Raw genomic sequence first — 12,258 nt, forward strand, 5'->3', positions numbered from 1 at the left:
TCCCAGAGCAAGTGGATTTGCATGGGGAGAAGCAACACTGTTGTTTGAGTGGTAGGAGTCCGGTATGGTTCTAAAATACATCTGGCAAACACAGTGAAAACAAGTATTCCCACAGAAAACTGTGCTAAAACCCTGTTATTAGCAAGCCAAGAGAATAACCCTCGAATCTCTGAATAGACAACTTGTGTTTCAGCCTGTAGAAGCTGCCCATAACTATAGGGTTAGTGAGGATGTCTCTTTGCTTGAGAAAGGTTGGGCTTCAGCTGGCCTTGGCTCAGTGTTTGGGGGCTGGGAGCTGTGCCTGGCCCACAGCTTGCTGCCTACACGTAGTGCTGCCCAGCTGGACTGCCAGCTCGAGGAGGTGTTGGCTAGCAAAGGGCAATAAAACCACCTGTAGTAAGCAGCACTGTGTCTTTAAAGGTTTTGAAGTTTTGTGCATACCGGAGGAAATTCTTTGCTCATTGAAGACAGGAAAAAAAGGTCATTGTATTATATCCTTTGGAGCATGTTTTTTGAGATGCCATTTGCTTAAGTGGCAAGTTTGATTTGGTTTTACTGCGGATTTTCTTTCAGGATTGGTTTTCCCCTCTGGGATGCAGGGGTTTGTCTTCCTGTTTTGGATGGTTGGAAGCCTGGGTAGCTTTTCCTGTATGGTGTGCTCTGTATATAAGTGATCTCTCCTGAAATAAACTCACTTGCAGTTACTTAAGTGGAATCTAATAGCTGCTGCTTTGCTGCAATTGCTCCGAGTGACAAAGACTTTCTTGGATATGAGTTTGTCAAATGGCTCTGTTGATACAGGATGTTCAGTATTAAATTACTTTTATGGGGTAATTTTCCCGTATTAATTACTTGCACTTTATACCACAGACCAGTTAAATTGCTGCCTTTTCCACTTAGATCATTCTGCAATGTTATAAAATATAGAGGATCTGTGAAAATGCACATTTAAAATCACTTGTGGGTCTTTGAAAAACAAAGTAATTGACTTTGCCTTCTCTCTGCTTCCTCCAGGTATCTTTGGTGGGCTTCTTGTTTCTGCTAGGGCTGTACATCTCATCCCTGGCCTCCTGCATGGGGGGGCTCTACGGGGCGCCCCGAATCCTGCAGTGCATCGCCCAGGAGAACGTGGTCCCCATGCTCGCCTTCCTTGGACGTGGGGTTAGTGACCCTTCCTGTGAAGTTACTGTGAAAGCTAACCTGAAGGGAAGCTGTTGATACAAGGAGTATTTCTGGCATGGGGTCTGTGCTCCCTGTCTCAGCTGTGCCCCTGTCCTAGAGCCATTTGGCCCTTCTGCACACATGGACGGCTCTTTCTGGACTGTGTGACCTCCTCCCTTGATCCCACTTCTTTTGAGACATCTCCAGGAAGACAACTGCTTGAGATACAACTTTGAGTGTGATTTGCTGGTGGATTTTTTGCAAACACCTTATCTAAACCCATGCTGTCATAGTTGTGACTGAGGCACTTCACTCTTCTCTGCCCTCCCTTTCAGGGCAGAAGTCTAAAGTTTTGTCCAAGCACCCTAATTGAATGGATGGTAGCTTCCTCTTTACTTTTTTCTTTTATTTTTCTTCTTTCCTGCTCTTTAAGTACTAATTGCAGTGCAGTGGATTCTGTTTCTGCACCTGGGAGAAAAGGATGAGGTACCTTTTGGACTCTGTGAAGATAATAGAGAGAATACATTTGGAAGGTTAATTTAGAGGGCTGCTTTTAAACAAAGCCTTGCTTTGAATTTGGCAAGAAGCTTTTTCCTTGTCCTAGTAAGTAATCCTCATTCACATGAGTTGTTTCACTGAGAACAGTCAAAGCATCAGCCAATAAGGATTGTGTAGTCATGGGCTATGCATGTAGATCAAAGTATTTCATATGGATTTTCATTTTTCTAAAGAGGGAGAAAAAATTTTCCCTTGCTCTAAATAACCTACAGCACCTAACTGCAGCGAGCGGCTGGGAGAACCTTAAGGTGGTTTTGCTTCTTCAGAGCAGCCTTATAAATGAAGAACAAATATTGCACAATGTAGAAATTTAAGAATATTTTAAAATATCTTCATTTTAGAAGCATAATGGTTTCCTGTATTTTATATTTCTCCGTGTAATTCTTGAAAAATAAGACAATAATAACAGAAATAAGAATAATAGAAATAACGACAGGAGAAGCAGGAATGGTAACAACAGCAAAACCTTCCAGCTATTGAGGGCAGTTGTCAGGCAATCCCAGAACAGTCTGTTCTCCACGTGGCAATGCTTGCCAAACTGTCAGTCATTTAGTCCAAGGGCTGCAAAGTTGATTCCCTCTCTTCTCCGGCAGTATTCTGTCTTTTTGTAGTGTTTTCTGCTCTGAACACTGGGCAGAGTGCCTCAATGTGAAATGCTCAGAAGGAGGTAAGAAATTAAAGGCAGATCACCTTCCCCTTCCTTCTCTCTGCTACCTTGAAAATTGTCTAGATTTGGTTCTTGGAGAGTTAATAAGTGTAGTTTGCCCTTAACAGTCTGTTCCACATCAGTTCTTCTTTTCCATGGTTTAGGAAAGTGTTGTAGGCAACATAACCCCAGTTAATGTGAAGGACACTATTGTTTTCTGTAGCGTTAAACCTAAGCCAGAGGCATCCTGAGATCGTACCATCTGTTCCCTATCTCAGTAAGTCTTTCTAATACCTAAGATGCTTTCTGAGAACCGAGTTCATTTATCCCGGAGACATATTTCTCATTTCATTGTGAAAAGGCGTAAGGTCCCCTTTTCTATTAATAAGTAAGCGTGGAGAAAATAGAAATAGTTTCCATTTGAGCTATGTGTTTATTAGAGAAGAACATGCAGTAAATGAAAATGTAGGATGGAAAATGTTCCCCGTCTCGTGCTGTTGTTGGTGTAAAGGAGCTGGAAGAGCACCTTTCAGCTCATCTCTGAGGTGCCTCCTCTCGGCTGTGAGCTGCTGGAAAAACACCCAAACTGCAAGACTTTTAGAAATGGAGCTTGTTTTCCAGCAGTAGCCCATGTGGGACAAACCACATCTCAAAAGGGCCTTCACAGCAGCTCTGATGGGCAGTTAGCATCGTGTCGGCTCACTCTTTAGCAGTGATCGAAGAAGGGCGTACTGGACCTGAGATTAAAATTTGTGGGAAGCCTTTTGAGCAGACAGCAATGAAGGGCCCTGTAGAGAAATTAGAAATGAACAGTTAAGTGTAATTAACATGTTTTATTGCCTGAACACAGCCCAAGCTTCCCATAGGCTCCACAAATCTTTCTGAAGGTTTATTGCTGCTTTAATATTTTACCATGGAGATATAGAGTGAGACTGGATGAATTTTCCAAAGACAAAGATTGAGGAAGGATCAGAGGTGAGGTGGGAACTCAGCAGTTCTTGGCTTCCAGTCTGTTCTTTAATTTATTAAGCCAGTGAACCTCTGCTGTGCACACGTGGAGGTACGTTTCATGACTAACGGGGTACCTGCAGACTGCTGGGATATTCATGTGTTACATCTGAGCTGGGGGGATCCTCACAAGTCTTAATTTAAATAATTTTCTCTTATTGATGCAATAGAAAGGACCCAACAAGACTCCAGTAGCTGCAATTTGCTTAACAAGTCTCATCACCATGGCTTTCGTCTTCATTGGGCAAGTGAACGTTCTTGCTCCGATAGTCACCATCAACTTCATGTTGACATATATTGCTGTAGACTACTCCTATTTCTCGATCTCCTTGAGCTACGACGTTCAGCAAAAACCTGGCAAGGCACTGATGGAAAACACTAAGCCTCCTCACTCTTCCCAGCCCTTGATTTTTAACAGGCCCTCCTGCCATGCATCAGATGGAATAATTCAAAGCAGATCGAATGGTACCTTGCTGGAATTCAGAAAAGACATGGACCAGCTTTTTAAACCATTTCGTGATGAGCCAGATGCTGGCAAAAAGGAAGGAGCTGAGAATCTCCTGCAAAAAGTCAAACAGAAAAAAGCAAAGAAGCCAGCCAAGCAAATGTTACAAGACAGCTTTCTTCTGGATCTTGATCACGATGCTCCTCCAACTCAGTGTGGTTGGGATGAGACCATGGAGCCCCCACCCAAAAGCCAGCAGTGTGAGGTGGGATCGTGCTGGGCACTGCCTGCTGTGGATCACCGGGGGCCACCTGAGCATGGGGAGCAGCTGTGCAACAAGGCACCAGAGGTCTCAGGTCGTGGGATGGGAGGTGAGGGCTGCAGGAAAGGGATTCACGGGGAATGATTTACGGCCTCGGTCCTCTTGGAGGCAGGCGAGAAACTAGCTTTATATGGGACTGTCATTGGGTGATTCATAGCAATAATATCTTTTATTACAGGTGAGGATAGAGTTCATTGTAATGAATCACAGGAGAAGTTCCAGTGTAATTTCCTATGGAAGATTAATCACAGGAAAGCAGGCAGGACTGTATTTAGTGTAGGGTTGTTTACTGCATGCTCGTTATTCTACAAATGTGCTCTTAATGCTGTGCATTAAAAAGGTTTTGAGTATTATCTTGGGGCTTATTTTGCCATGATGTTGGGTAGGAGGGTAGGAGGAATGGATTTTTGCAAGCCTAAAGCTCTAGCTATCAAAATGAAATGATCCCCATGCTGCAGGAGGAGGCTGTAATTCGTCATCCGCAGCTAAGAATCTGAATTCATTTTGTTGGCACTGTGGGTATTTAATACTGTTTACAGTGGGGGCTGTTGTCTCAGATCAGTAATCTTCTATCAATGTTAGCCAATTAAATGTTATATCTTTCTTCTTTTACAAATACAGAAACTGTGCCTTGCTTTCCATCACATACGATGACGTATGTGTGAACTTAAAATGGCCTCAGTACCAAAGCTGTAAACTCCTTTGTTTCCTTTCTTTTTTTCCCTTCCTGCTTGTTTCTTTTTTTTTTTTTTTTTGCTTTCATTTTAGAAGTTATGTCTAAACTCCGCCATGCCCAGCTGTCAGATACAATTTCTGTTTTGGTTTCTGCAATCTGGTAATGTGAAGTAGAAAAAGACTGACACACCAGCTCCTTTATAATATCTCTCTTTCTTTCTTCTTATGCTCCAGAATCATCTACAAGGCAGCAAAATCTAGAGCTGGAAATTCAGCAAATTCAAAAATCCTTCTACTCCAAATTCTGCAATTACTGGGTTTCCTTTGCTGGTGTAAGTATTATTTTGAGCATTGGTTTGTGTTTGTAAAACGTGGAAGGAAGTTCATCACTTAATGTGGTGCAAATACACTGCAGTATTTTAAAATGGCTTTTGTGTTTCCCCACTTACCTGAACTAATACTTGCAGGAATATGCATCCCTAGTTCAAATTATAAGAAAGGCAGATGACATTATTTAAAAGAGCTAAAACAAACAAACACAGAAGATCCAAATTCAGAGTCTGTCATCTTAGAACTTTTCTAGAGTTAGAGATGTGGGGCTGATGGGGAAAAAACATCAGATCCCTCTTTTCACAATATTCCAGCCTGCTGTGGGATGGACTGAGACATCAGCTTCAGAGCTGTATTATTCTTATTTATGAAACAGTTGATGCTACCTTAGGGTAGGATTTCATTAGTGCTGAACTCCTGATCGGAGCAGCCTGACTGTGAAATTCCACATTTTGAGGGAGAAAAACAGAGTGTTCCCCAGCAGGTTACTTTCAAGAATAAATAACTTCTAAATAGCTTCTGCCTGAAGCCACTGAGAAGATTTAAATTCATCTTGGGAAGATGGATTAATGGGCAGATGACAGGAAAAGGGTCAGATATGCATAATGAATGAACCATATGGCTTTTCTTCATGGATGGGGATTACATAGCTGTATGTAAAATATAACAAACACCTTTGAACAGCACACAAATGCCTTCTAATTTAATGCTTAGATTGAGTTTGACACCCACTTTCCAGATGTGCTGATCGGGCTTCCAGTAGCCAACTACTGGAGACAGGTCCTGCAGATGGGTGGGTGGGATGGATGCTGGAGGCTGCTCTCCAGTGGTGAAATCTGTGGGAGGTTGTACACCAATGCACTTTCTGGGCTCAGTAATTAACAGAGCTTCAAAGTGCTTGTCATCATCTTGAGCAGTAATAATAATAATAATAATAATGGATATGTGGCCAGAAACTGCTCATCATGGAGTGTTTCCAAGGTAGGAGATGATATGGTTCCCTAGAGGGCCTGTTGTACCAGGAATGTTCATCCACCCATGTTATTGCCCCATCAAACCTTGCCTTGAGCACCTCCAGAGGTGAGCTCAGGCAGTGTTGATTACGTCCCCATCCCTGAGCAGACACCTAAAAAGAAATGCTCAGCAGGGTGATGCTGTCACATTGACAGCAGTGCACTGTCTCACTTGGAGTGACCCCAAGCCTTGTCTTTTCAATAGGCAATTGTGTCCCTCATCATAATGTTTGTCATTCAGTGGATCTACACCCTTGTCAGCCTGGGGGCAGCGGTGGTTCTGTATTTCTACATCGGCCAAGTGAGTCCAGGACTCCCCCTGGGTGAGTTATGTGTTCTTTGTATTATTAAATCTGCTTAAAAATTCATTAAGCTTTAATTTCACTTGATTACGAATTGAGAGACTATGCAGTTGGCACTAGGAAGGATTAGGTTTTGTTTCTTTGTTAGTTTCAATGCATTTTACATGTAGCTCTTCCATATTTGATTCTAACTGTAGCAAACACTAGCTTGGTAGTTTGAATATTGTGCTACTTGTGATAATTTTTGTACTAGAAACGGCCAAATCAGACACTAAGAGTTAGGAAAGATTGCAGATTGCAAATGTATGATGGCAATGAGAAAAATCTGTTGTAAATACTTTTTAATAAAGTTAATTAATTGATCTAAACCCACCTGAGAAAACTTTAATGAAAATGGGAATTATGACAAGTATCTCATTAAATCTCAGCATTCAAAACTGCAAAACAAGAGAGCCTTTTGATTCCAGATCTCAACAGGTTGAATATGTCAGGAATGTAATCTGGGAAAATATTCTTAGGCAAAAGGCTTTAAAAAGGTTTGTGCATGTGATAGGCTTAAACAAGTTCAAAATTAAACAGTATAGCACATTGAGAAAGCAGCTCAGGAGAGTCTATAGCTCCTTGGCACAGGGGCAGGGAGAGATTTGCATTTGTCTGCCTCTCTAAAGGGAGAGGGTGATACATGCACAGCATGTGTCTGCTCACATACATACATATGTGGGTGCAAATTTGTATGAGAGTAAATGGTGCAAATTGTATGGATGTGCTATTTTTTGTTTTGCACCTATGAAAACCTAGGTAAGAGAAGACAAAAGAGCCTGAGTTCATGTGTCATTTAAACAATTCAGAGATAGCCACCTCTATTTATCTAGATGAAAAGTTATTGTAAGTAGATACCAAATTTCAGAAACCCACACTGGGAGAAGCCAAAAATTAGTTATTATTCACTAACCATCAATCTATCACTCACTAACCTTTACACTACCACTGATTTCTATTAATCTGTATGGAAGAGTGGAGAAGAAATGAGATAGTTTTATGCAACCTGCTCTAGAGTAAGGTGTCCCTTCTCTTGGCAGGGGGCACGGAACTAGATGGCAAAGAAGTCAGAAATAAACAGATTTCAGCCTGATTTTTATTTGATTGTGACTGAAAGTTATCTTGTGGCCACACTACATCAGCTGCTCCATGAGCTTGCTCTCCAAAGACAGAATGACCCTTCCATGTCGAGAGGCTGTGAGATGCTGGTTGAGTGATGCTTTGGATTAGGGACTAGATGAAGGCCTTGGGAGTGGTAGCTCTGCCACAAGAATGCTCCAAGATTTCAACACATCCTTCCTCTTTTCTCTTGGCCTCCAGCAGCCTAAGCCAAATCCAACAAGCTCTGCTGGGTCTCTGTTCTCCTCCCTATCCCTCACCACAAACTTCTGGGACTGCTTTTGCTGCCAGCTCCAGCACTTGTCTGCCCCTGCAGTGAGCCAGTGCAGGAAATTAACTGTACAAAGAAATCCAAAAGACTTGGTGTTGATGTAATAAGCTAAACCAGCTCTCCATGGGGTCAGCCAGGAAGGAGCAGTGAGACCATGGCCACTCTGGCTTAGGCCAGCTACACAGCTCCTCAGTCTCCCCATCCCTGCAGTGGGAATGGGCTTCGCAGTCTCAGGAAGAGAAGGTACTACTCCTGGTATCTTCGCTTTGGCCTCAGCACTGCTGGTATTTTAATAAGCTGTCAGTCTGGGAAGGGATAGCTGCTCTCCATAGGGATGGAGAAATTTGAGTTAATTTCTTGCTTCAAGAGCTAGAGCAAGCAGGAATACTTCAAAAGTGCTCTTACAATCACTAAATTTTTGTGTAATGAAGGCTGGTTTGGGATTTTATACAAAAATTCAATGGCAAAATGCAATTATGAGGGAATTAACAACCTACTGACTTTTTGTGCCTTTTTTTTCTGTAGGAGCAGCAGCGAATTTCAGTTTGTTCAGCTGGATTAAGTCTGTTTTGACCACCCCATGCAGGTTGGTACCAATCACATGGCAGAGATCAAGGCACTGATCCACTAATGTGTGTAAACGTTGACTGTCTTCTGACCTTGAGCAGTCCATCTTTCCCTGGATGGAGACTCAAAGTTCTTAGTTAATAGTTATTTGTTTCAGTTAGCCCAGTGGCTGTGGTAATGGTGGAACAGGCAGTCACATTCCAGGTGGGTTGAAGTTTCAGAGAGGAAATTTGGGAGGAAACAGCAATAGCTACAGGGGAAAATACAATAAACAAGGTCTTCAGTGAAGGAACCATTCAGTGTTGAATTTCTGAGGGATTGCATCTGCTAACACCTTAGAGTTTTCCTTCCCGGAAGACCTCAGGGTTTTTGCATGGTTGGTTATTAACTGGTTTTGTTAATTCATTTTAATCCTATTAATTATTAATTCCATAGAGTCTGGATTCCCATGGGAGTAGTGACCATCTCTGCTGCTGCATTCAGTGGGATATGCAGTTCTTAATCTGTTTGACTTCTTTTCTGTTGCAATGGGGGAACACTGTACTGAAGACCATAAAATACAAGTGCTGTGCAGTAGGTGTGCAGATTTGGTGGCTTAAGATAAATGAAGGTCCAGATATTTAGGCACATTGGCACATGCCTATGCTTTCCTTTCCAACTCTTTGACCACAGTCCCTATAACACAGTCACATGTCTTTCGTGGCAGAGGCAGCTCAAGGGACTAAGCTGAAGGCAGTGGGATCTCTCTTAGATCCCTGTGGATGTAGGTCCATGATGCATCTAAGAACAGACAAGCTGGATCTCCTACATCACTGCCCAGCACTGTCTCTACCAGACATGGGAAACTCTGCAAGAGTGGCATGAGGACACACCTGTCCAGCAGACCTCTTTGCCCATGAACAACTTCCTTCACACAGCTACTGCTGCCTCTCATGGCAATGTCTTAAAGCTGCAGAATTCTCCGTTAGCAGGATAAGAGCTCAAGACAGATAAACCACACAGAACAGGAGTGAGGGTGTCCTGAGGGAATGCACTATGCTTTTCGTGTCTCATTTAGAAAGAGGGGTTGTTGCCCATCTCTCCCCCTTTCACAACGTCTGCTGCATTTGTAATGTGAGCCAGGGCCAGGAGTGAGGAGGTGAGAATGGGAACAGGGTGCACGGGACTGTGCTGGAAGCACTGTCAGAATTACTCATTGCACAGTGAGTCAGACCCTGCTGCATTGTATTCCAGGCACTTGGCTGTCCTGTTCCACCTTGGTGTGCAGCTGGATCCATTGCCTATAATTTAGCTCAGTGCAGCTATGATGATGGAGCATTTTTCCTCCTGGTCATCCCTTGGTGCTTCTCAGCCCTGTCTTTTGCCTATTGTCAGGTGGTCCCCATGGGAGGCTGGCTGACTTCCCAGGGAGGTGGTCGGGCATGGGAAGGGAGAAGCTAGTCCACCTCTGCTACGCTACAAGAAACTGCATTGAAATCACTTGCACATTTCTCCTAAGCTTTGTTTTCTTGAAATCCAAGCAAGACATAACAATGAATTAAAGGTAAAAAAGTCATCCTACTTAAGTGCAAGAGTGATGAAAACAACCATGGGTCCTTGGTACTTCCAAATTCTCAAAGAGTGGATGGGGCCCTTGACTACCTGATCTAGTGCCCGATTTAGTGATTGACACCCCTGCCCATGGCAGGGAGTTGGAAATGACCTTTGAGGTCCCTTCCAACCCAAGCCATTCTATGATTCTATGGAAGAGGGCCAGGTCATCGGATCAGCACTTCCAGTTGTGACTTGCAAGTGTGTAATAAGAGTTTCTTAAACTTTGCCTCTGAGAACAAGAGGCTGAAGGAAAGTCTCCTCTTTTTATTTCAAAGAGGAAGAGAGTTTCCGGCCTGCGTGGTTCCCAAAGTAATTGAGATGTACACAAAAGCTTCGGAAGCTGTAAGAAGGGTATTTTTCATTAGCAATGGGTCATGCTCCTTCCTTTCCTGCACAGTGTTAAAAGTGGCAGAGCCCAACATCTGGAGCAACTCCAAAGAGGAAATGTATATTTGCTAAGAAAATGTATATTTTTTGAGTATTTGCTGGGGGGGGGGGGGGGGGAGTATGGTCACTGCGTGCCTTCTAGGAAAAATGTTTCCAGATTAGCTGGAAGGGCAGCAGGAGAGATGTAACCCTTCTCAATATGCCCTGCCTGCCCCTGTTGGTGCTATTTTTGGTCTCTTCTGTTTTGGTCTCTTCTGTTTTCATGGCTGCTAAAGGCAGACACTGGGTGATGCGAGTGCTTCTGCTTCTGTGCCTGCAGGAGGAGGCCGTTGCCGAAGGAGCAGATCGTGGTGACCCCAGCCTTTGCAACAGTGGGCATGGAGACCAGGCAGCTCACCGAGGAGAATGAGGACTTTGCCTCCAGGCACCGCTACCACCAGTCCTCCCTCATCAGCAGGGAAGAGTTCAGGAATCAGTTTCAGTAAAGTTGGAGGATGAAAAAAAATAGCAAGCTGTCATTTCAGAAAGGGCTGATGAGTGCCAATCACTGCTGACATGCCTTGTGAAATACTTGAATGTGTATGGAAAGGATGTGATTAGTTATTTACATGCTCGAGGCTTGTTTATACAAGCTACAACATGGCCAAGTTACAAATCTTAACCTAAAGGGGAAGAAAAAAAAAAAAAAGAAACCTGCTTGTTGTGCAGGGTTTTTTTCTACCTCAGAGTTTCAGTGACCAAAGCACTTTAAGGTGTTAGATGATAGGCCGGAGTCAGTGGCAAGTGCAAGAGGATTATGAAATATATTCATAACTGGAATTGAACCTGTGCCTTTATAAGCAGCAGTGCAGCATGGTGAAATCTACTGTGAAACGGTGATGTGATGCCTTAGAAGCTTTGCATAGTGGCTTCCCACATCCTTTCTGAAACAAGAGCCAGGACCTGAGAACACAGCTATCTCCAAATAGCACATCTCTTGGCTAAAAGGAGAGATGATTCAGAAGTGCCTTAACAAGATACATTTAACCTTATTTTGCTAATTCTGCTTAAAGCTCATCCTGTATTGAGCTTTACACATGCATACGCGTAAGTAAAAGGGGGGGAGTGGGGGAAGGAATCACTGCCTCTCCCTTCTTGTAATCTCTGATCACTTCAGCCATTAAATTATTTATTTCTCCTTCTGTGCAATAAAAATGTCAGCATCGGGACACGTCTCACAGCACTAAATTAAGAGAACAACTAAATAACAAAGGCAGGGGCATCGGAACTGGGTGGGCTTTGAGGTCCCTTCCAGCCCAAGCCATTCTGGGATTCATTGAGACAAGCAGCTCCTGCCATTGGGTACCATAGTTTTGGCCAGCACTGTTGGGAAGGTTGCTGTGTCTGTTGTCTCAGAGCATGTTGTGCCTGGGCTTTCTGGTCCAGTTTCATTGCTGCTATTGTATGCTGTAAGTAGAGCAGCTTTTCTTCTTAGTGCTTGAGAAGGGGTGTGCTGATCTTTCCTGGGGTGTTGGCTTTGACATTGTTAACTGCAAGGGTGGAGGGAAGCCTTGCTTCAGGAATCCTGAAGGTTGGTTTGGGACTCAGCCCTGAGCATTATCTGTCCAGAACAAGTTGCAACTCAGTTACTTTCATAATGAAAAGATCCTTCTATCTTTTAAGCTGTATGAGCTCTGTTATCATCTGTAACCAACCTTCCTTTGAGTTCGTGGAATTGTTTTTAAGAAATGAGGGTGTGAAAACATTTGTTTTTACGAGGTACGTAGATGTAAAACCTTTTTTTTTCCCTGAGCCTCCAGCTGTAAGTTGCTGCATGTAGGTT

General features: G+C 43.3%; 1 protein-coding gene across 6 annotated transcripts in view; it reads left to right on the plus strand.

Annotated features, from left to right (window-relative positions):
* The window catches only part of SLC12A8 (solute carrier family 12 member 8), a 46,610-nt gene extending 35,482 nt beyond the window's left edge, over positions 1-11,128 (plus strand). For 5 of the 6 annotated variants that reach the window (XM_048952488.1, XM_048952491.1, XM_048952489.1 and 2 more), the window contains 6 exons: positions 1,015-1,161; positions 3,544-4,189; positions 5,050-5,147; positions 6,364-6,481; positions 8,415-8,475; positions 10,756-11,128. In XM_048952488.1, coding sequence (XP_048808445.1) covers positions 1,015-1,161; positions 3,544-4,189; positions 5,050-5,147; positions 6,364-6,481; positions 8,415-8,475; positions 10,756-10,921 — 1,236 coding nt within the window. In that variant the 3' untranslated portion in view covers positions 10,922-11,128. Of the gene's footprint in view, positions 1-1,014; positions 1,162-3,543; positions 4,190-5,049; positions 5,148-6,363; positions 6,482-8,414; positions 8,476-9,830; positions 10,000-10,755 lie in introns of all 6 variants that reach the window. The other variant, XR_007378442.1, reaches the window with a different exon arrangement.
* The last annotated feature ends 1,130 nt before the right edge of the window (positions 11,129-12,258 follow it).

The sequence above is a fragment of the Lagopus muta genome, chromosome 8 (assembly GCF_023343835.1).
Source record: "Lagopus muta isolate bLagMut1 chromosome 8, bLagMut1 primary, whole genome shotgun sequence".
In the NCBI taxonomy this organism is placed as follows: domain Eukaryota; kingdom Metazoa; phylum Chordata; class Aves; order Galliformes; family Phasianidae; genus Lagopus; species Lagopus muta.